General features: G+C 48.1%; 4 protein-coding genes across 4 annotated transcripts; 2 read left to right on the top strand and 2 right to left on the bottom strand.

Annotated features, from left to right (window-relative positions):
- Positions 1-237: 237 nt before the first annotated feature.
- Pdw03_7901 (PIK-related kinase, FATC) lies at positions 238-9451 on the bottom strand (the record flags this gene model as incomplete). The annotated part of the gene is made up of 9 exons (XM_066101797.1): positions 238-257; positions 312-1287; positions 1347-2408; positions 2493-2883; positions 2936-7379; positions 7436-7566; positions 7871-9205; positions 9272-9314; positions 9373-9451. 9 exons carry the CDS (start codon positions 9449-9451, stop codon positions 238-240), a joined length of 8481 nt encoding a protein of 2826 aa, XP_065956880.1.
- Positions 9452-9743: 292 nt separating this feature from the next.
- On the top strand, positions 9744-15005 carry Pdw03_7900 (Nuclear pore complex subunit Nup192, putative; the record flags this gene model as incomplete). Its single annotated transcript, XM_014677560.1, has 5 exons — positions 9744-9930; positions 10019-14353; positions 14408-14563; positions 14612-14880; positions 14955-15005. 5 exons carry the CDS (start codon positions 9744-9746, stop codon positions 15003-15005), a joined length of 4998 nt encoding a protein of 1665 aa, XP_014533046.1.
- An 887-nt stretch (positions 15006-15892) lies between these two features.
- Pdw03_7899 (uncharacterized protein) lies at positions 15893-16771 on the top strand (the record flags this gene model as incomplete). The annotated part of the gene is made up of 1 exon (XM_014677559.1): positions 15893-16771. The coding sequence occupies one exon, from the start codon at positions 15893-15895 to the stop codon at positions 16769-16771; it is 879 nt and encodes a 292-aa protein (XP_014533045.1).
- Positions 16772-20008: 3237 nt separating this feature from the next.
- Positions 20009-21527, bottom strand: Pdw03_7898 (Cyclin-dependent protein kinase complex component, putative; the record flags this gene model as incomplete). The annotated part of the gene is made up of 2 exons (XM_014677558.1): positions 20009-20293; positions 20352-21527. 2 exons carry the CDS (start codon positions 21525-21527, stop codon positions 20009-20011), a joined length of 1461 nt encoding a protein of 486 aa, XP_014533044.1.
- Between the last annotated feature and the right edge of the window lie 1275 nt (positions 21528-22802).

Below are 22802 nucleotides of genomic sequence, written 5' to 3'. Positions count from 1 at the left end.
GTAGATAGACCAATTTACTCCCTGCGTCTGCTCACATTGGCATCCGTGGAAGACAAGAAAAGTAATGTGTCTGTGTAGATGTCTGTTTTAAATCGCTTGAGATGCGCTTGGAGATGTTCATTTCAAAGTCGGATGACTTACGAGGCTAACCCTGATTCCCTTATATACACACGACCAAAGCCCCGGAAGATATAGAGGTTATCGCAACAAAACTCCTCGCACAAAATGCCTCAAAGCTCACGCATAAGACGCCCAGCCTATTGAAAAGTTAGTAAAGCAGTCGTTGGATAAACGTGGAAAAAGAAACATACCGCAGTACAACATGGCAAGATTCTTTTCATCACGCGCCTGCTGAACCAATTCATTGACTGTAGCAGTGACACTGAGCGTTTTGCTCAGTTTTTTTGCCACGACAGTCAATGCACGATCGGCTTCACTAGGTTCATTCTCATTCGCGCTCTTCGAGACGAGAGCGTCAGCTGCACCAGGCAGAGCTGGTGGTCCATCACTGGCTTGGTTGTCCTGCATCTGCATTTTCTTAACCCGAAGCGGAGAGACAGTCCAGCTGTACAGTGGGTCGTAACGTAACACATCAAGGATCGTCATTATGCTGTAAGATTCTTGGCGAAGGGCTTCAAGGGTAAATTCGCAACAGCGCCGGAAAACTCCTTCGGTCTTGGTAATGCCGAATCCATCGACTAGGTCGCGCGTCAACCGGAACGGCACTACCTCAGGAACAGGTAGCACACGGCCTTGTTCAAAGGCCACACCGAGATCAATGTGCACCACTTCCCCGGTCTTCTCATCCAGAAGAATGTTATGTCCATGTCGATCGCCTAGTCCGAGGACATGACCGAGGATAGAGATCGCAGCGGTACTTCGTGTGTAGGCTAACCGCTTGCTAAACCAGTCGTCTGGGTTGTTGAATTTCTCCATGAAGAAATATCTCATGACTGGGTGGAAATGCTCGGTCACCTGTCGGTAGGTTCTGACGCGTTGCTCAAACGATTTGGTTTGAACATCGGCAATGTGTTTCCGGCAAGAGTTGGGTTTCATGTCCTTCGGAAAGTATTTCTGGTGTGCGGGCATCAGGTAGTCGTGCAGAGGAATGGTGTTCGGAACGAACTCAATGATTCCTGCGCTTGGTGTCAATGGGAGGACCTTGTATGTTCGGATGCCTAGGCTCCGCTGGCGTGTGGGTTGGTGATCTTTCAGAAGACTGCTGACTTGCTCAAATACTTGCTCCATGATGGCATCTTGTCGCAGGTCATCATTTCCTCCCTTGTACTGTTATTTTGTTAGTTTTTAGCCAGGAAAGTTGACAGTACTTCAGATAAAGATCATACCAACTGCTTGTAGCGCTCGCCGTTGGATGCAACGGCAGTCACAATTTTTGGGGCGCTAACGCCGGAAGCAATCGTGAACTCAGGGTGGAATTTCGTGACTGTAGGAACGCGACTGTAGTCGCAATCTGCACGGAGTGCGATTTTCATTGTCGGTGGTGGTAGTTGGTACGTCGTGGCATCTTGTCCGAGTCGCTGGCCAGTAGTCAAGTTCTTCAGTGGAACTTTAGCACCACTTTTGTATTTGCTGTCTGGTTTATCGACTGCAAAACGCACATAGCTGATGTTTACATTGTGCACAGCAATCCAAGTCTGACCGATGTGACTATCGTTCTTTAGACGATCCACAAGCTGATTTGCAGCACGGAAACGCGAGTGAGACGATTGATCTTTCCCTCCCTTAGACTTGCTGCTGGCAAAAATTTGATACATTCCATGGAACGGATGCTCAACGCAGATTCTGAATACCAATTGAGTGAGTAATTTTTGGAAGTCATCGGAGACATCGAGCAGGCGAGATGATAGCTGGTTCATTAATGGTGCAAATTTCCGGCTAGGTACCGCGTTGAGATACCGAGAGACAGCTGAATTAGCAGTATCACTGTCTGCTTTATCAAGCCAAAGTGCACAGAAACGTAGAGCATCATTGTTGTAAGTATCACTTTCCCTCAGACTGAGAAGGTAATTTTCGAGGCATTGCTGTAGGAAAGCCTCCCGACTTCGCAACAAACGTTGATATTCGCGGTCATCGAGGTCGAACCATTGCTTTGCTTTAGCCCGATAGTTCTTCAAGTATTCTCTTTCCTTGCCTGTGCTGTTCTTCATCATCTCTTCCAGGCCCAGGACTTCTTTCTCCTTGCGATCGCGCAGTTGTTCCACTCGCTTGAAATCTTCGAGTACATCGGGGTTCAGTAGTTGCTGATCACAGAAGGTTGCAAACCCGTGATAGACCCGCCCAGCCTCTTCTCCGTCGGAGCTTCCTCTCAATTCCTTGACCGCAGGATATAGGTACTCTTGAAGAATCGAGTCAGGCTTCTCCAAGCGCGCTTCGGCTACATGGTGGCCCTTGAGATTATATTAGCACTTCAGATAGAATAGCTTTCTAGGGAAATTTCTTTCAGAGGTTTTTTGAGAGGACATCCAACTAACCAAAGTAACAAGAAGTTCAGCCCGACTGAGGGGGATTGCCTGCTTATGAAGGTCATTCTGGTCCTTCAGTTGCTGTAGCATGCGAATAGACGCGGTCATCTCTCCTTGATCCCACAGAACATTGGCAAGATCGAATTTTGCAGCGGCGTCAATGTTCATCCCCAACGCTGCGCATGGCTCGGCGAGCTTCGAAAGGCTCATTGCAGATTTGAGTGACACCTGGGAGATACCATGAATTCTAGTGATTTCTAAGGATTGTCGAATGACTTTCGCTTCTAGAAGTCGTGAATCCTCGAGATTCAGTTTTGCCCGTGATTTGAGGACGTCATTTTTCCTGAGTGATGAAAATAACGCCTCATGGCAAGACAAGATTTCTCCGACTTCATGATAGCTGCTCTCTATATTTAGTATCCTGTAGACAATTTGGGTAAGGGAAAATGTACCTCTCAGTTTTCAACCAGCTGCTTCTCGCCATTATACTCTGCCATCCTTTCTCTACATCATCAAAGCTCGCGAAGTGCAAAGTGTCGCTGATCTCGGTCATAATCCCCAACGCGCGCATTGATTCTCGCATCTTAATAGCTGACCCACTGGTCTGTAGAAGAGAACTCAGCGTGGTCAATAGACCACTTTCAATTGAGCCAGTGACCTCGAGCAGAGAGCCTGAGGTATTGAGACCTTGGAATGTACGGAATACAGTGGCAGATGGGGAGGAATCCAAAGGCGATACTGGAATATCCCATTTTTGAAGACTAGTTGCAGCTTGCAACATGCTCGCAAAGGCGACAGGGGCATCATTTGCACTGCTGGATGCAGAGAGCATCGTATTGGCAATGCCCCGAAGGTTTGTAGCATTCAAAGCCTTCAAAACTCCATTTGATCCTGCCTTGTCAGACATCTGGATTTCACTGTCGTATTTTGCACTCTGGAATAGGAGATTTTTGAATCCAGAGCTTTCGTAATCTAGCCGTTCCATGACGCTGGCCAAAGATGAGCTCTGCTGAATACCATAGAACAAGTCCGGGTCATCAATGTTTTTGAAAACATCATGCAGTAAAGCAGGCGGTGGATCGTATTTAACGACAGATGACCGACGAGATGTCATGACCACTCTGGAAGTTTGAATTTCCAGGAAAAGCAGAGAAGTTTTATGCAAACCGCAGCGATGTGCAGCCAAAGATGCCTCACCGAAGTCAATTTCGAGCCATTTATCGCGCTGGACTATAGTTGACTCATCTGGCACAGGTTGATTTCGAAGGTAGAGAATACAGTTGATCACAAGCTGAGCGTGAGGTAATGTTTCCTTGTCAGCCACAGACAACACCTGCCGGAAGGCAGCAGAGATCTCTCCTCGGATATCTCCTCTCTCGCCTTTACCACCCCTTTCTGAAAGCAAAACATCATGAACAACGTATGGCAACAGCTGCACTGCTAAGCCAGAATTCACATTGAGAACTTTGCGGAGAGATCCAATAACTGGGTCTTCTAGAGCAGCATTCGATAAGAACAGGGAAACACTGCGAGCCCAATCAGCAACCGACTGCCCGGAAGTGCTGGTTGCTGCATTTTCGCATCTCTCCTGCTCCGAATTGGAGAGTACAACGGCGGGACATGTGTATGGGTTCCAGATGAGGGCCTTCATTAGAGATTCGGGAATCACCTCACTGCAACCTTGGAATTCAGGATAATGCGCTATGTTGCTGACGATTAACTGCAACGTACGCTCAACCAGGCCAGCTTCAAAATGCTTTTGCGCGTGCAGCATATCGCAAAGAAACCGAAGGATTTTGGCCTTAGAATGGCAGAAAATATCAGACGACAAAGGGGTCTCGGGGGATTGAAATAGTGAGAGATCTTGTTCTCGCAGGAGCAGTTGATCAATTTTCCCAGTGGCAGCGAAGGATCTTCCGATAACCCGAGCGGCCCAAAGTCGATATAGAGGTCCTCCACTGAAGTTTTGAAATGTGTGCCATAGAGATACAACATAGGAAGCAGGGTCCAAATCTTCATCCGAGACCCAATTCTCAGTGTCTGATGTCTGCTCGAATTCTGGACATAAGAGCGACAGAACAAGATCTGCCACAGGCTTGCTCAACAAGGAAGTCGCGGAATCTCGGTCTTTGAGAACTTCAAAGACCAAATCCTTCCCAGCCTGTCCGCCCGAAGAGCCCTCAGATGTTAAGAACTTCTCAGCTAGCCAGACAAGCCGATCAAATGATGTCTTCGTCTCTGCATCCCAATCAGACGAACTTAGCTTTCTAAGGAGCTCGACTAGCCATTGGTAGAATTTTTTTGCATTATACTGCACTGTTCTGAGCTGGCTTTCCTGGGTCGTGTTCTCAGACAACGACGAAAATATCCTGCGGAGAGTGACCAGTGTTGATACAGCAATACCTGCGGTGAATCCTGGCGTCACCTGGAGATATGGTTTCCCTGCCTCAAGTAGATACCAGAATATCCCCAAAGCATCCTCGGAACAATGAATGTCGCCAAGGAAAGGCCGCAAACAGCTCAGCGTCATCTCTAGAGGATAGTCTTGAAGTATGACAGGACCAGCCACATAGGTTAGGATTCTAATTTTGCGGATCACGGAACAAGCATGAAGTGAGCCAAGGGCGGGATGTATGGATTCAAGCAGCGAACGGCAGACAAAAGAAACCAGTGATGGCGTCCATATTGATTCCAATTCAAACCCAGTGCTTCTGCAAAGAAAGTCAATCTCATGTAGGAGATAGCGTGCTCGAAAGGAGGGCTGTTGATTTGCTGGCAGCGAATTTTGGGAGGTGCTTTTGTTGATTATTTGCGCCTGGATCTCGAGTGCATAACCGAAGTTTTCACGCTTTGAGAATGCTCGCCCGATCTGGTCATAGAAGTCGAGGGATCTGAAAAACGTAGCAATAATCAGAGGGAACTGGCTCTCGATTTGTGTCATGAACTGATCTGCCCCGAGAAGTTTCCGCAGACGGATCTCAACACCCTTAGGCTGAGTACCTTGTTCCGGAGGAGTACTGATATCTCTTGCAATGCTGTATGACTCGGCCTTGTGAAAAGAGGTCGTCAGGAGCTCGAGATGTGGAATTTGGAGGTATTTCGCAAGCTCAATTGTCTCTTGTTCCTTGGCACGCATCATCATTTGCCCAACGATTTCATCTTTGACGTCCACCAGCATGCTTTGAAGACTGTCGTACCCAAATATACTATAGGGCATGGACATGATACTCTGTGTCTCAGTCCACGTGTAGAGTATTTGAGATGAGAAAAGCCGAAAAAGTTCTTTGGCATCTTGCAGACCAAGGGTCTGAGAAACAGAGACCATGCATCTCTCGGCGTACCATAGTGATAGTGGCACCTGAGCCGGGGTTTCAAATAAATGATAGATGCTTCTTCGCAGCAACGTGTGCCACCTGCAAGCCAACTGCGAAAGTACGAAAAGGCGGACTGCAATTCCCTCAATCCACTCCGGGTCTCGTGGCAAGCTTTCCAATACATCATCGAAGATGGCATCATGGTCTTTAAGAAGGAACCGCTCAAATAAAGCAGGGATAAACTTCGCAACGCTGAATTTGACCTGAACGTCACCTCCTCGAAGGATTGCAAACAAATTTGTTCGTGGCGACGGAAGAGACTGCTCTTTGCCGTACGAGGGACATGTGCCAATCACCCCCCGAATAAGCTCGGCTAAGGCAATGTAGACTTTTGGGGTAGCCCTTTTCCGAGCCAGGAGCGCTTCCATGAACCAAATATACAAGTCCATAGCCGACTCTTTCAATGTATCATCAGGCCCGTTTGTCCAGGAACCGATAAAGCTGGTCATCATGCGGATGCAAATGCAGTGTGAAGCCTCACATCGCTCCATTTCATAAGACTGTAGACACTTCTCACCAAAATGTTCTATAATGGAGAGCAATTCTGAGGGCTCCAATTTCGAGCAAAGCTGGAAAACCTCAGGTAAAATAGCTTGGGTTGCCAGAATATCGGCTTCATCCAAGCCTGTCAAATATTCAACGACAGATGATAAGCCACAGTCTGCTTGGGTTCTGAGAAAAATCGAAAGTTGGATAGTTACACAGCATTGGTATGCGACGGGATCAAGGAAGACAGACAGAGAATTCCGGTTCAAGGCAAGAATAGTTTCATCAGTTGCTAAAGGGGCCTCGGCCATGAATCGGTCGTCCAAATCCATAGGATCATCATCTGTAGATGGAATCTTTGAGCTCTGGCGGAAATGCTCAAGCGTTTTGGACAGTGGAGCAACAAGGTCTTTAATGCTAGTCATAATGGCAGGAGGGGTGTCTGAACTCGTTAAAGGACCGAGCAGGGGCGACAGCAAGTCCAAGCAAGATTGTACGAAAGCAGAATCATGAGCATGAGCTGCCAGAAATTCGCATATAGCGTTCCAAAGATTTTGGTAGTTCTGTTTCAAATCTCGTGATCGAGATTGAGATTCCACTGATTGAGGAAGACATGCCATGAAGAGGGAGACCACGACACAAAAGGACGCCATAATCTGCAAGTTATCAGGAGTGATATGTGATCTTTCTTCATTCATAGCGTGCCATGCGTGTAAAAACGACTCAGATCTCACTCGAAGCAAATCCAAGATCACTACATCAGCAGGGTCTTGCCTAGAGAATTGCTTCAAGGACCATGTTTCCCGTAGATCCCAGGGGTTCATTGTGGCAGAATTCGTATGAAAACAATAATCCAACAGTTCACGGTTCTCGAGTTGAAAGAACCAAGTACGGCCTATGAGCCCGGTTGGCCCCGTAACCTGGTAACGTGGAATAGCGAAGGATCGATTAGTGCATGAAAAGAAAAGGTCTAGCAATTCCAACGGACGGGCAAAAGCAGCGACTCGAGCTGTCTGGATTCGATCGGTCACCGAGCCTGCAAAAATAACTGTTAGATCCAGAATTACAAAAGGAGCCTTTAGTATGTCGTACCAGCCCAAACTTCTCTTAGCCAGCCACATATCTGTATAGAGGTCTGCTGGGTTGACCCAGGGTCAAACTGTGTCATCATTCGTGCAATTGAGGCCCAGAGCCTTAAAGACGAGTCTGAGATAGCAGATGGTCTACTGGCAGAAGTCAAGAGTGACCGCGTTGTCTCCACAGCTACCGAGTAATCCAATAAGTCTAACTGCAAAACCATACTCAGTAGGTTACATGCAGCTCTCGATGTCGCCGGAGATGAGAATGCACGCGTAGTAAATTCGACTACTCGTGGCCAGTGGGCCCTGAATCCAGGCGATTTGGCAGTAGCCCCATTTGCAATGCTGTTTTTAGGTTCAAGTTAGGGCGTTTCCTCTTGTGCTTTTGGTAAGGTACATCTGGGTGCATTTTCCAAATTTTCTTTCCAGCAACTATTCGTTTACGTACCTCGTCAGAGCAACCATTGTCCAGGATGACACAGCGCCATTGCCGCCAGAGACATTCAGAACCAGCTGCTTGAAAAAGGGCTCCTTAGTCTCAATGTCAATCTCGGATTCGAGGAATGGGATGAGTTGTAATGCGCATATTCTCCTGATGCCTGTGGCCGAGACCGAGTCTCTAAATACGTCCCGGATCTCAGAACTGAAGCGCTGCCTTTTGTTTGAGCCTTCGCGTGTTGAGCCAGACTTGATTCGGTTATGAATTCCGTCCGAGAGCTTAAGAAGCTCTGCGATCAACCAGAGGACTGTCCAGTTTTGCTCCGATCTAGCAGTTCCGAGGCAAGGTCCATACACTGGTCTGTTCTGGCATGCTTCATTTTGGTAGAGCATTGTTTCGTCGATTTGTAAGATCTCTTTTTCTGATCGCCTCACATATTCCGAATGAAGTGTACTAGCCAGTCCTTCGATATCAAATGCCAGAGATTCAGATGGCTCTTTTCGAGCAGTGTCCACGAGAACGATCATAGAAAGCATCAAAGTGGCAAGTAACTCCTCCTTGAGAATCTGTAACTTAGTGGCCCATAGGCGTCGAATTACTGGAATCAGGCCCAAGAGAACGGAACGGACAAGCTCGGATTGATCAAACATGACTTTTGTAACGACTGCATTGATGCTATTGAACGCGAGCTGGTGTGCATTTCCAGCCACAGATGACTCAACAAAATCGGAAAGTCCGTGAAGGATGCTTTGGGCTGTAGCTTGAAGAGGGGTTGGGCTTGTTGTCAAGAGCTGAATACAGATTACAACTTCTTCAATGACATTTCTATTGCCATTATGCCTTTCCCTGCTGACTGGGATGGGGGCGGTCACTCTCAAGGGGGTAGAATGGCTGTCGCTGGCATCTAGATCTTCGAGAACGGATCGATAACCGCTTCGAATACTCAATTGACTTTCTTCGTTCTCCCCGTAGCTAAGACCTGCAAGGCAAAAGCTTATGAGGACTCCCCAGTCTTCTTTGTCAAGATGCTCAGTGTGAGGACGGTAACGTAAAAGCGATGCCAGACACTTGGTATAGTCCAGGCTCAGGGGTTCCCACAGCCCTTCCCCAGGGACCGGTATGGTCTCAGTAATGTGGTCAATGATGGCGCGCACTGTTTTGATTCTCAAGTTTTTCAGAAAGAAGTCAACAGCCATTCGGATTACGGAAGCACATGTCGAGAGCCGCGATGCAGAAGAGCTGTTCGTAGACTTTTGAGCTCGATTGAATGTCGACCTCTCTGCTGCGACGAAACGGAATAGTGATTCAAAGATCTTGTGGCAAGCTTTGTCATTGAGCGTTTGTCTAGGTAGGTGGAACTTTGTTAGCTTGGATAGCCTGCAAGGTTAATTTGGGTAGTTGACTGCCTACAGCTTGGAACTCTTCTTATTCTGCTGGAAGATGTGCTTCAAGTCTACCAAGTGAGTTAGGACCAATGCTTCTGCGATGAGATAGTATGGAAATTATCAAACCTGCCAAACCATCCGACCGGGCCTTCTGCTTCTCTGACGAGAGCTGGCTAATCGTCTTGTCGAGAAAGACTTCCCCCATCGCGTCTCTTTTGGGGGTCTTACTTGCGATTCTTTTTTTCGACGTGTAAAAGACCTAGAAACATCGAATCTCAACAACTCTTCTTGCACCCGGTTAAAAAAGACATCTCGGATCAATCAGCAGTCTGCGAACTGACAATTGAGTCGATAAGGGCGAGGTGATTGCAGTGGAAAGTGGAGTGGCAGTACTTGGGAAAGCTGTCTTACCGCCCGATTTTTGTCGCGTTCCGCCTTCCTGGACTCTGGAACAAACAGAGAGCTCGAGCTTCACTTCCCAACTTCACCCCGCCGTCATGGCAGAGCTCCAGGACACCCGGAATGGCCTCCGCGGTCTGTATCAGGATCTCTCTGCCCTTTCGAACTCTCAACTCCCAAACGTCGATCGCTTGTGTTTTGAATTGGAGATCCATATTCAAGACTTCCGCAAACTCCTAGACAAGCCGGCGAAGAACAATGCAAGCCGTCAAGCTGTTCTCTCGGGTAAGTGGTTACTTTGAAATTTGGTCACTTAAAAAACTCTTCCTGCGTTTGTTTTCACAAGCCACTAACTTTGAATGCGATAACGCAGGGAAGATCACCGTGGCCGACGTTGAATACTCGGTGAACCAGGATTTCCAACAAGGCGCACTGCAACTTGCCGATGCGCTCGATATCGATGAAATGGAAGCAGCAGTTATGTTCCTGGCCGCCCAAGACAATTCACAAGCGCTGGACAGGCCCCCGCTGATCGCTGCGATAATAAGCTTCCATGAGCGTCGCCTTTTTACCCTCGAGTGTCTACGTCTCATCTTCCGAGAATCGCGCGACACTGAACATGAAATGACCCACCCTATCATGCACGAAACACTGGCCCACGTTCTAGAAATCAAAGACAGCCCTCTACGGAATGCCTCCCTCTTCGCGCGAAAAGCCTTGAGTTCCATGGCCGATATCCAGAAATGGCTTTTGCTCCTTGGAGATCAAGTTCAGAAAGCCTCGGTCGTTGGGCAAGAAAATGACCGCGACATCATGGAGGCTATTGAATTCCAACGCACGAGTCTGCAACAGCAGCATGAGTCACTCGGTGCGATCCTATTCTATATGTTCAAAGGGACATACACAAGCTGCGAAGACTTTCGCATACTTGTGAGTCAGTTGAAAAACATCGATCGCTTCGACGGACTCTTGTTTCACTACATCCCAGTCACAATTGTGTCTTTTGTACAGCATGGTTCTCCTGAGGGCTCTGGATCCGAGAAGGAGGCGCGAGACCTGCACAAACTAATCACTACATCCAAAGATGATCAGGCCTGGAAGCTGTCAAATTTCCACGCCGCCCTTGTTGCTCTGTGGCTCTCAGTCTACAGTGGATGGTACTATGATGGTCTTTCATCCCCATCAGCCGACGCGGAGAAGGAATCTGAAGAGCGTACGAAGATGTTTATGTCGTCTCTTGATGATGGCGCCCTTGATTTTATGCTTGCGATCTGCTCCAGCGTCAACACCGAAGAGTGGGCGGACCCCGCACGGAGCGAATTAGTGACATTGCTGCTCAGGGAAAGTGTCGTATCATTGCCTGAGCCAGAACCATGCTCTGGATTTATGAAGGAGCTTTTGATGGAAAACCTCGAAGTTTTTGTGGAATCTTGCGTTGCAAATATGCCTGACGCGGTCCGACGACTGAAATCGGAAGAGGACTCACAAAGACTAGACCAGATCACCGCACTCAGAGATGGCCTCACTTCTAACCTCCATCGTAGCTTGGTAGAGGTGCGAACTCACCTTGAGTCCCTTCTTATGATCATCTCATTTGCTTTTGAGCACCGACAAGAAGCCGCTCAAGAATTTTGGGCTGACCCCGATGGGAATCTTTATGGCTTCCTTCAGTGGGCGTCCAAACGGCAGACTGTTCCTCGGGTCAGTGCTTTTTGCGAAATGCTGTGCTCCATATCCGAAGGCGAAGAAAATGCAGCCGCGGCACATCGATTCCTGTCAGAGGAAGACAAATTTATGTCTTCCAAGTTCAAGCGTTCCACAACAATGAATTGGTCGCAAATGTTCGCTGAACTGAAGCTTTACGCATCTCGGGTCACTGAAAAGCCTTCCACCACAACAAGCCCCCAAGGGCCGCCAGGGATCTTCCGTCCACGGAAACCAGAGCCCGTGGAAATGAACGAGCCTGAGAGCCCAGTAATGCTGACATGCTACCTTCGGTTGATAGGCCACCTGTGCAAGCAGAGTCGATCTATCCGAGAGTGGATGCTGCAAAATGAATCGTTCAATGTAGTTGGTACACTGTTAGACCTGTGCAGTGGGCAGATTCCGTCGCATCTTCGGGCAACTACGTTTTCAAGTCTCTCGGCATTGATGACTGACAAATTATCCACCGTTGGAAAAGAAACGTGGGTTCGTCTCGATGGGTGGTTATCAGGAGGAACAGGTGCCTCCGGCATTGGAAAAGTGCCTTTGGTTTCAAACCCTGCCGTTTGGCACCAGCAACAAGCCCTGCAAAAGATCGGAGAGAACTTTGACCAGACAAATTCTTTTGTTGTTCTCATCAACGCGCTTACTACTCCCTCATCTGACTCAATTGATGACCCACTGTCACTGCCTTTCCCCGAGACCTTAGGTGGAACTTACCGCATGTCTGGGATTGAACCTTACATTGATTTCATCTTGGGGCATGCCTTTTCAAGGAAGATTCAAGATCTTAACGAGTATCAATCCCGCTTGTTGACCTTCAACTGCCTAGATTTCGTTGTGGCAAGCTTGAAATCCTTCAATGAAGACCTAGTGTTACTTCTTAGCCAGCCATCAGTGTCGGATTCTCCGACGCAGACTTCATCACTGCTCAACTACGTTCGCTCGCACCCGTTTGCCCGCGTGGTAGACTGGCTTTTCAACGAAGATGTGCTCAAATCTCTGTTTGCAGCCTCCAAACAAGATGTTTCGGACGTTGCTACCGCGTCGCCTGACTCTGTTTTGGTTCTGACCTTGCACCGGAGTCTGGAGGCTATGAACTTGCTGGTGGACCTACAATCGACATACTTTAACATTGTCAAGCCCTTGATACACTCCCAGCCCGTACCATCCCGGACCATTGTGGCAAATTCCTCGCTCGCTTCATTTGAGGACACCGTACTGAACAACTTAACACTCATCCCGTCACTCTGTCTGTATTGTGGCACGGCGCATGAACAACTCACTGTCATTTCTATGGCTTTACTAGAAAAGCTTACTAGTTCCAGAAAGCTCAACAAGTTGACTTCGCTGGAACTCGTCAAGTGGCAATCCTCAAACAAGATTGTGGAGGTGCTTGCATCCGAGGTTGATGTGGACAGCATATCCCGGCCTCTTGTCTTACAAATGGAACCTGACGTAAGAGAACTTGATTTCGGCCCGAACGCCGCCGGCTATGTCATCCGGGAAAGCCTTCTCGCTCTATTGAACAGCTGCCTAGGAACAATCACAGATCGTCCAACAGTAGCCCATCTGCTGCTGGGTTTCGACTGCGTGGGAAACATTCTTGATGTTTCATCAGAAGGGCTATTCGCGAAACAAAGTTCCTTGCTACATGCCATCGTGAATTTCTTGAAATCATATCCGGAATTCCTCGATGGCGGCATTATATCTTGGGTAGTACATATCAAACGGATGGCTTTTGAAGTGCTGAAGCATTTGTGGTCATCGAAGCTGGCAAGCTACTACACCCTTGGTGAAATGCGTGCTCAGGATTTCCTGCGCGAGATGTTTGCCTACCAACCGATCATTGGCCCGAGCACTGCCTGGAATGGATTCCCTATTGATTCAGAGGAATTTTGGCTCACAGATGCTGCTACTGCCCTGGCAGAATTCCTGCTTTACCGAAGTCACCTCTTCACATATGCTGCAACCGAGGTTCGTTCGACAGCAAAGGCTAGATCACCGGCTCTACATGCCCAAATTCTCTCGGTGCTGCTCGGAAGCACGCTAGCGGATAGCGGTGAACCAATATCCAGTCCGTCCATATTTGATCTTTTCGATTTCGCAGATCTTGATGTTGGACGCGAGTTCAACATTCCCCAGCTCTATTTGCTCAGTGATGTTGCTCTTCAATTAGAAAGCAAGCGGGAGGATAGCGTGTACAGCATGGAGGGGGTAGAGGAGATGATACAGATGCGGAAAGCAGAACTCATGGCCAATGGACCGCTCCGCCCGCATGATGAGGAGCAGTTGCTAGCCGAGGCCAATGACCTGAAGTTGTTCATTCTTGCAACAAAGCAGAACAGCCTGATTCAAACTAATCGCTACCACGCCCTTCGTTCCTGGGTAGAGCTTGTTGCTACGATGATCACTTGCTCTGCCATCGATGAAGAAAGCAGGCCGGCTTTTATTCTACATTCAATCCAGTTGATTCTCCCTAAGCTCACAACGGCAATCGAGGCGGATCTACCCGAGGCGCTTGAACTGGCACGATTGGCTGAATTGTTGATCGGTAGACTTGCGTCGGAGCCATCGGCAACAGACGCGTCCCGACGCGGGGATGTCATTGACGAAAAGCTCCACCAGCTCTTTCAACTCTGCATCCGAGGTACCAACCTGGCAACAGGAAATGTGTTGTTGAGAGAGACGCTTTACTGCATTTGTTCCCACTACATAATACGCATAACATCGTCGAACAAGGGCCACGAAAACCTACGACGTCTTAGCCAACATGTCATCAAAGCGGCCGGCTCTAGCCTCATTGAGACCATGTGCGATGACGCCTATACTGGCCAAGAGTCGTGCCGTGCATCCGCTCTTGTGCTATTGAACAGTTTAGCTGTTCTAGATCGCCAAACTGATTGTGTTTTGGCCGAGTTAGTCTCCAGGTCCAACTATTTGAGTCTATTCCTGGATGCCTTGCGGTCTCTTCCGCTCGAACTTCAAAATGCTCAGGGAAGCGGTCAGTCATTTCCCATTTGAACCAGCCACGTTATTATAACTAATCAAGAACCAGACACCCCGGCATTACTGGCATACTATGAGTCGCTTTTGTCATTACTTCAGCGGCTGTCTCAAACCAAGGGCGGAGCAAATTGTGTGCTTAACTCTGGTCTCTTCCAAGCCGTGCAAGAATCACGACTTTTCGCTGCTGATCCAGACATCGGTATCGGTTAGTCAATTACACGCTGGCCCAATTGAACCTTGCTAAGTCCCTTAGATATTGATAATCCCGATGCGCTTCAGAGGTATTACGATCTTCTTCTTTCAGTCCTCCAGGTCATCGTGTATGCAGTTTTCTCCCGAGGCATCCACAACGAACAACTTAAGGAGCAGACCCGGACATTCTTGGCTGAAAACCGGCCATGCATGGTGGGAATCTTCAAACGATCTGCCAAGATTGGAAATACATCAACCGCCCACCACGAGACACTATGTGAACTAGTCAAGACATTCATGGCTCTGATTACTGCGACGGATTTCATGGACGTACGTTTTCCTTTCGTTTCTTTTCTTGCAATCCATTCGACTAAATTAATGATCATGTGACTAATTGAGTGTAGTTCGAGGAGCAGGAAGTCCAACACATCGCCCGATCAGCGTTGTTCTCATGAGTTTTTCCCTACTGGTGCTCATTGGAAGATTGAGAAAAAAATGCATGTATCATTATGACCCGGTGGAGTGCTGGCGGTTCCTAGGTTGAGCGATTTTACTTTGAATTCATTTGCATCAGATCTAATCCGTCGTGTGTGAGATGCCCGCCCATTCCAAGCTTTCATGCCTTGCAAGGGCTATATTTTGTAGGCATAAGTATAACAGGCACGTCATGACTACCCAACTAGACCCTCGCATTCTCTTAGATATCTTTTGTCTTCATTAGGCGTCTTCGCTGGTGTGTCTTTTCCAGTGTCTTTGATCTAATTCCTGATAATTGATATTTAATCAAATATCGTGGTTGATTGATTACTTTTTCGATATCTCTTTTGTCTTCTAGTCAGCACAGCGCAAACAACAGAGACAAAGCAACCTTGAGACGAAGACAATAGTTTCCAATTGGGAGAAGGTTGGATCTGCCCCATGCATAATTTAGCCCTAACTCCGATCATTTTTGATAGCTCTGAGTTGACCATACATGTGTATTATCCTGGGGCAGCTCCGAGGTCCGCACATGTAGCATAAAACAGTTGCAGCAGTTATATCATGGACGCTCCTGCCCCGGTCAGGTAGTTCGTAGTTTTCTAGCCCTAACTGCATATCCGGTTTCCATGGCCACCATCCACCTATTGTGCCTTCCTGTATAGCTTCATGTTCTGTTTACCATCTCATCGTACCTTCCTGTTGCCTTTGCCCGTTGCCATGGAATATCCAAATCGTTATTTCTCTCCTCCCAGTTCCCTTTTCCATTTCTCCTTTCTTCTCTCCCCATGCCACTGGCTATTTATCATTTGCAATTGCTATTGATTACCAAACCCATTTCTCATTGCTTTCAAGGCTTTTCAAAATGCACCCTTCCTCTTCTTCCTTTTCCTTTGGCGAAAGGATTAGTCCTTCTCGCTGTCGCCTCCACCTCCTTTCTAAAAACCGCCCACCTCCTCTGAAGTCATGCCTCGCCGCGTCGGACCCAGACCGGCACTCTACCCCCTCTAAAGAGCCTCACGTCCGGAAGACAGTACACTTCCCCGACGATAAGCTCTCCCTTGAGCAGGTTAGGACAATTCCGGCTCGGCCAGATCAGACCAAAAAGGCCATCCTCAAGAGAGGCCTGATCACGGAGACGAAATCGTTCATCATGTACACTTCGAATCCACTGGGCACCAACCAGAGGTTCCTTTCCAAGCTTCCTGAAAGCTCTGGGCCTCGGTACAAAAGCCATCCACAATGGACGAGCGTTGCACGTGCCCGTTATCTCGCCACTGTGTATGCGTCTGAGCCCCGTTCTCCGCGGTCCGCACCTTACTCCGATGAGTCTGCCTTCAACATGTCCTCTCTGAAAGATGCCCTGCCGGACCTGAATGACACCTTCAACATGCGCTCGCTCATGGAGATTCTGCCTGAGGCTGCCCCCAAGCCACGTGGGTTTGCCTCCGATATGTCCTCCACCATGCGTGCGCTTCCAGACCCCGATGCCCCCTCTGAAGTATCATCTCTTGCGCCTGAACCCAAGGCCATGGTTGCTCCCTACTCTTGCGATCTACCCCCAAAGGTTCATGTACGTGCGGTTCAGACCCACGTCCAGGTTGGCCCCTTCTCGACCACCGGCTTCTTCAACCTTTGTGGGCTCTTCCTTTTGCTGGGGTCTTTCTTCCCATGCCTTGCACCAGCAACTTATGCTGCATTTGCATTCCTGTTCCTCTATGGGACGTGCTTCTTTTCATGCTGACGGTCTGCATTCGGTGTCTTCAGAGTCCTTCGCGGCTGCTTTGTCTTCCTCTTCCTGTTACCCTCATCTTGTTCTTGATGCTTTCTGTGTCTGCTTTTGCACGTTCTGTTTTGTTCTGCTGAGGCTTTTGCCGTTTGCTTTTGTGAAAACAAAAAACCCCCCAAAAAACTGCTTTCTGTGTCTGCTTTTGCCTGTTCTGTTTTGATCTGCTGAGGCTTTTGCCGTTTGATTTTGTGAAAACAAAAACCCCCCAAGAACCTGCTTTCCGTGTCTGCTTGTTAGCATTTTTCTTTTTGTTTTGAGGGATCTGGTAAGTACATTGAAGACACGGGGGCAACGTCTCTGTCCGTGAGCGTGTGGTAGCTCCATCGGATGACGAAGAGGGTATGTACTTGTCAAGCGTCTGAAGATTTCAAGAGCTAATATAACGATCAAGTTTATGTGGCTGGTGGGTATCGCCCCGACGAATCGAATCGATCGAATGAAACATTTCTGTCTGTGAATATGCGGAAGGCAGCAGAACATGCAGTGGCTTCATCATTTTCTTCTTCAAGGTAAATGTGATTCCATTCCCTTTTTTGGCCACATACTAACCGCATGTCTTCGGGGGGAGGGGATTGGGAACGTCTCTGTCTGTGAACGCGAGGAAGGCAGCAGAGCGTGTGGTGGCTTCATCTTCTTTCTTTACGGAGTAAATATAGCCACTACCTTTCGCATGATATTATCTGATGCTGACCCTCCTTCTTTTAGGGGATAATTGGCGAACGTCTCTGTCTGTGAACGCGAGGAAGGCAGCAGAGCGTGTGGTGGCTTCATCTTCTTTCTTTACGGAGTAAATATAGCCACTCTCTTTCGCATGTTATCATCTGATGCTGACCCTCCTTCTTTTAGGGGATAATTGGCGAACGTTTCTGTCTGTGAACGCGAGGAAGGCAGCAGAGCGTGTGGTGGCTCGCCTTTTTGGCGAAAGAAGTTCGTTCATGCCTTTTTCTATGAATTTCTGGCTGCGCTAATTGAATTTTCAGTGCCTGATGGCATCCTCATACCTTTTTCCTTTTCTTTTTTTCTTCATCATGCGTTCTCGCAGTGCGAGGGGCGTGGAGAGAACAGGCCCCGGAGCAGATTCAAGTGGTCTGTGCGTGCATCAAGTACATCCCTCTATGGCTAAAACAAGGATGAAACAAGGGAATTATCTATGATCACTCGGAGTCACAATAGAATTTTCTAACATGAATAGAGCTATATTGACTCTAAGTTATAATCTAAAGTCCTGAGAAGCGTTCATCATCTCAGGAGATTGACTATCAAGTTTCAAAAAGGAGTACCAAAGGTCACCACTAGACCTAGCCAGGGAAAGCTCAATTCGATTCACAACATGCTTTTTCAAGATGTATGTTGTCGTTCGTAAGCCACTGGTTCCTTCAAGTGTTGGCAGTCCTTTCCCCAACCAGCACCCCAACATGACTCTGTGCTGATCAATCGTAGTCTGGGAGTGCATCAAACGGGCTGTGCAGATGGCTACCGATGAGACTAGTGACACTTCTAATAGTTGAAGACGACTCAGATTTAAAAAAAAAGTCTTTTCATTGCTCTCGTTCGAGCGACCCTCAGTTGCCAAGGTATAAATGTTTTGAACCAGCAAGCTCTGTAGTTGCCGTCGTTGTGCAGGAATTACCAGAGGAAATGGCCTTGATCAACTCTAGGTCTTCGGTACTTACTTTTAAGGTCTCAGTGTGTACAAGGGGGCTGGTATTTTCGGGCACCATAGCTGTTGAAGTGCCTGATTTCTCCGTTGTCACGAGCATCAAATGGAGAGAGATCTCACCCCGTTGAGGACACTCCCCGGGAGATTTCTGGTTGTAGCTGTGGGGTCAGTTTTCAGTGTAATTCACAACCTGCTCGTTCTAGTGATGGTGATGGTGATGGTCACAGTCGAAGTGACACGAGTAAGACTGGATAATCCTTGTCAGTGCTTGGCCTGCTCTTCTTGGAGCATTGCCAGATCCCCCAGTCCGTCAAAGTGCCGGTCGTGTTGCTCTTGTTCGTGGAAATTTGTTGCTGAAGTGATCATCTCCAGAGCAGTTTGAACTATGGACAGACTGGGAAATGGTTGTTGACGTTCTAGTTTTCCTCAAGGATAAGCCTAAGCACAGCCATTGGAGTTACCGGAGATGTGAGCCACAGCAGGAAGAACCTGCAGAAGGAAGACTGCTACAGCGGCAAGTTGTGTATAAAAGAGGCAAGGTGATTGAACCCAACCGATTAATTTTCCTAAAAATCAGAAAGTGAGAGAACTCATCAAGGAGAGAATGAGATTGCGCTTTTTTTTTGCCTTTTCCCAATAGCCAATTAAGGATAGAAGTGCCTTTGATTTTTCTCAGTATGAAAGCATTGCTACATCAGGTATTTTATATTCATACAAAGATGAGTGATTGGTGTTTCGGGGAATCTCGTCGCTTAGGGCTAATTGTCGCAAAGCCCGATGCCGAAATCTGCCTTGTGGTTGTCTTCTGCGGTCAATTTTGGTCCACTTCATGCGGTTCTACGTATGATTTATCTTATATGCTATTGTCTGAGATGAAGCCAGACACTTGGTATCTATATCAATCAATACCCGTTGTGTTTTTTTTTCATACAGTTCCCCAAACTCGAAGGTCGAGGATGGATCCATAGACTGGGACCGCTCCACGAATCCACGGGACTACAACCACAATAACCAAAAAAATATAGAAGAAGTGAAGCAGGTTAGAAAGATTTTCAAGACTATCCCCGAAGGACGACAAGTTAATCCGCAAACACACTCGTGATGCAAGAAAAGCGCCAGCATAACACCAACCCACGAAAGAGATAAGAGAAGACAGCACAAACTTACAAGACCAGTAACAAGATCAAGTAGATGTTTATGTATGTTGCAAGAAGGGGGAATACTTGTAAAGAGACAACCCGCAAAGCCCGGCCTAAGAACCAAAACTCTATACAAGTCATGACGTGTAAATGCGCTGAAACAAATCCAGAGAGGAGTAAGGGGTGCGTGTGTGTATGAGGTGACGGGGGAGGGTATGAGACGCCAGAAACTAGAATTGATACAAGGTCGAGTGCGAGATATGAGATAAGCAAACGCTCAACGGATCGAGTGTAGAAAAAAAGGGTGGAAAAGATAAGATGGATAGCCCAAGGACTGAGAAATGAACAGAATGTGCCATGTAGAATGTCAAACTCGGGTATCCGATGAACAGACTAAGGTGGCGTCGGAGTTTGTCCGAACTCGACGTGGCCGCGAGGCTTATCGCGGGATCGCATGTACATGGCATCAGAGTACGCATCGGTCGCTGGAGGGCCAATCGCGCGGGGGAGACTTCTGTGCTTTTGTTGCCGTTGGGTCACAACCTCTCGTGCGTAGAATTCTACGAGCATTGTGCCATAAGACTCCAGTTCTTCGACGGTAATGGCCAGTCGGAAGTCGTTCAGAAGGAGGAATTGAAGTTCCAAGTGGTTCAGCTCCACCAGTGGAAGACCGCCAACCTACATATCCAATAATGGATTAGTCGTAATCCACAAGTCAGATATGAGAATCACCTACCTTTGCATAACGTGAATTGGTGTAGAAGACGTCAGAGAAGAATTTGCTCGCACAGGTCACGGCAGCGATGACAAGTCGATGGATATTGAAGCTATCAACGACGAAGAAATGTGAAAGTTCCTCAGCATCCGACTGAGGCGAAAGGCTGGGCGAGATTGTCGACCCTTGCGGGTCCTGCGCAGTAAAGCCGGTTGAGGGGGGTGGGGTCGCCAGATGAGAATCCTGCATCTGGTGGGCTCCTGGGGATTCTGTAGATGTAGATGAAAATCCGGATTCTTCGGCAGAGCCCCTTAGTTGGTGTAGCTGCTCAAGCTGATCACGGTTGACCAGCTCGGTCATACGGTCAAAGTAAACCAACAAGCTTAGAAAGACCTCGTAGGTTGTGGGACAATATTTGTGGATGCGAGTCAAGTAACTCAAAATTGTGATGGTTGGGACATTTTTTCCGTGAAATGCGAGCACGCTGGTAGCCTGTGGGCTGAGGTTGGAGGTGCCCTCGGGTGGCGGGATGTGGCGATGTACATGTTCATGATGCATATCGTTTGTGGTCGTGATCTTGGTCAAAAGCCCAGCGACCATCTCAATGATCTCCGTGACCGGCATGGAGCTAATCTCGTACTGTCTTTGCTGTGGCCCAATTGCGGGGTTGTGTGAGCTCCACGATCCCATCAAGTTCTCATTGGCGAGACTCTGGATATGGGACAAGCTTTGGACGCGAATGCGACTCGGTGAATTGGCTTCGGAGCCTGGCACAGACTGCATAGACTGGTATGTGGGTTGGAGGCGAGGTGAATCCGGCGCTGACGGATCAGAAGAGTATGAGTTGCTCCCGCTCTGGGTTGGTGGGGTAGGTGCTGAGGAGTAAGAGTCCGGAGGAAGGGCATGGTTGGGATGAGATGTCATTGAGGGCGGTCGTGGGGTAAAGTTGGGAGTGTCGGAAGAAGCGCGGGAAGCTTGTGAAGGTGTGTACGAGTTGATGTAAGCCGGTACATCATTCGCATGCACAGGAAGCCGAGCAGAGCCTACGGACGGTGGGGCAGTAGAGGTGGGGGGATTTGAAGAAGTCGAGTGGGTGTCCATTGGCTGGGCAAAAGAGTAAACTGAATCTGAATTGATTGCGCCTCCCAACATGTCGTTAAGATCTGACGGCACGTGGTTGACGACGATGGAGCTCATGTCACGGCTATCGTGGTCTGTTATTCTGCGGGAGCACGGGTCAGCAAGGCGGTCGCAACTCGGACTCGCCACTATTAAACCGGATGCATGGGGATTTAGAAAGAGGCAAGAGGCAAGAGGCAAGATGCAAGAGGCTAGAGGCTAGGGAGTAGGAATGATATACGCAATACAAAGGAAAAGAGAGAGGGTTTCTGCATACGACTTTGATTACCGCGAGGGCTAGACCACAGAATCAGGGAAAGTCCCCGGTCTAAAAAGAGGGAGAGGTCGAGGGATCAACAATTGTCGATCGAATCCATTTGAAAAAAGAAACGATCAAAAGAGAATAGAACAGAACAGAAGAACAGGGTTGGGGGGAATGGATGCGCAGATAATATGGAGATATGTGGGAGTTGGGGAAGAGGGAGTTTGGGTCCAGGTGAGGTCAGTGAGGTCAGTGTGGCTCCGGGGGGGGGGGGGGGGGGGGGGGGGGGAAGATGAAACAGGATCCAATTAATCAGACATTCAACCTCTTACTTTTATAGAACTCATGTTTGGACTAATTAAGATATTAAAGAAAAGAAAATGGAAATCGATTCTCCTACATACTTCAAAAGAGACTAAATACCTGTCATCTTGGAAGCAAAGACTCCCCTTGATATAAAAGACGGTGTGGAGAGTCTCCAAGCCAGACTAGATTGACGAATGATAGAACGATCTGTGACCCCGTGTCATGGATAAGTGATGATTCGAACACTGGGCAGTTGTCTTAGCGCTATTTACTCTCATTAACCAAAAAGGGGTTTGAGATTTAGTCCGGGGATGACATTCTATATTGAGAATCCAATGGAAGATATACCGATTTCTAGAATTACCATGCATTTCCCTTTGTTCAGAGTATAAATTTCCATTAAATAATGGAGAGAGCATGGCAGTTTGTAGGCTGCGTGTGGGATGTGACAGGTTCTACCGGCCTGTCTCTCAAGGCCTAGGTAGCATTAGTGGAAATTGCCGATCTAGCGTTCTACAGAGCACAATAGTATCAAGTCACTCATGCCATAATAGTAAAGACCAGGGTATAATTATCTGATGTCCCTCCCGGCTCAAGAATATCCGGCAGTTATGACCCAATAGCCAGCTGGCCGAAGACTTCCAATCGAGTGCTTCTTGCACTGCTCGGTTCTTTTCTCCCTACAGAGCCCGATGACAAAGGTGGGGGTATGGCAGCACCCGTGGTCTAGTGTCAGACTTGTCCTGTTGGCGCTCAGACATAGTGGTTGTACATTCCCGGTGGGG

Source organism: Penicillium digitatum, chromosome 3 (genome assembly GCF_016767815.1).
Source record: "Penicillium digitatum chromosome 3, complete sequence".
Classification (NCBI taxonomy): domain Eukaryota; kingdom Fungi; phylum Ascomycota; class Eurotiomycetes; order Eurotiales; family Aspergillaceae; genus Penicillium; species Penicillium digitatum.
This window is presented reverse-complemented; position numbering and strand designations above follow the sequence as displayed.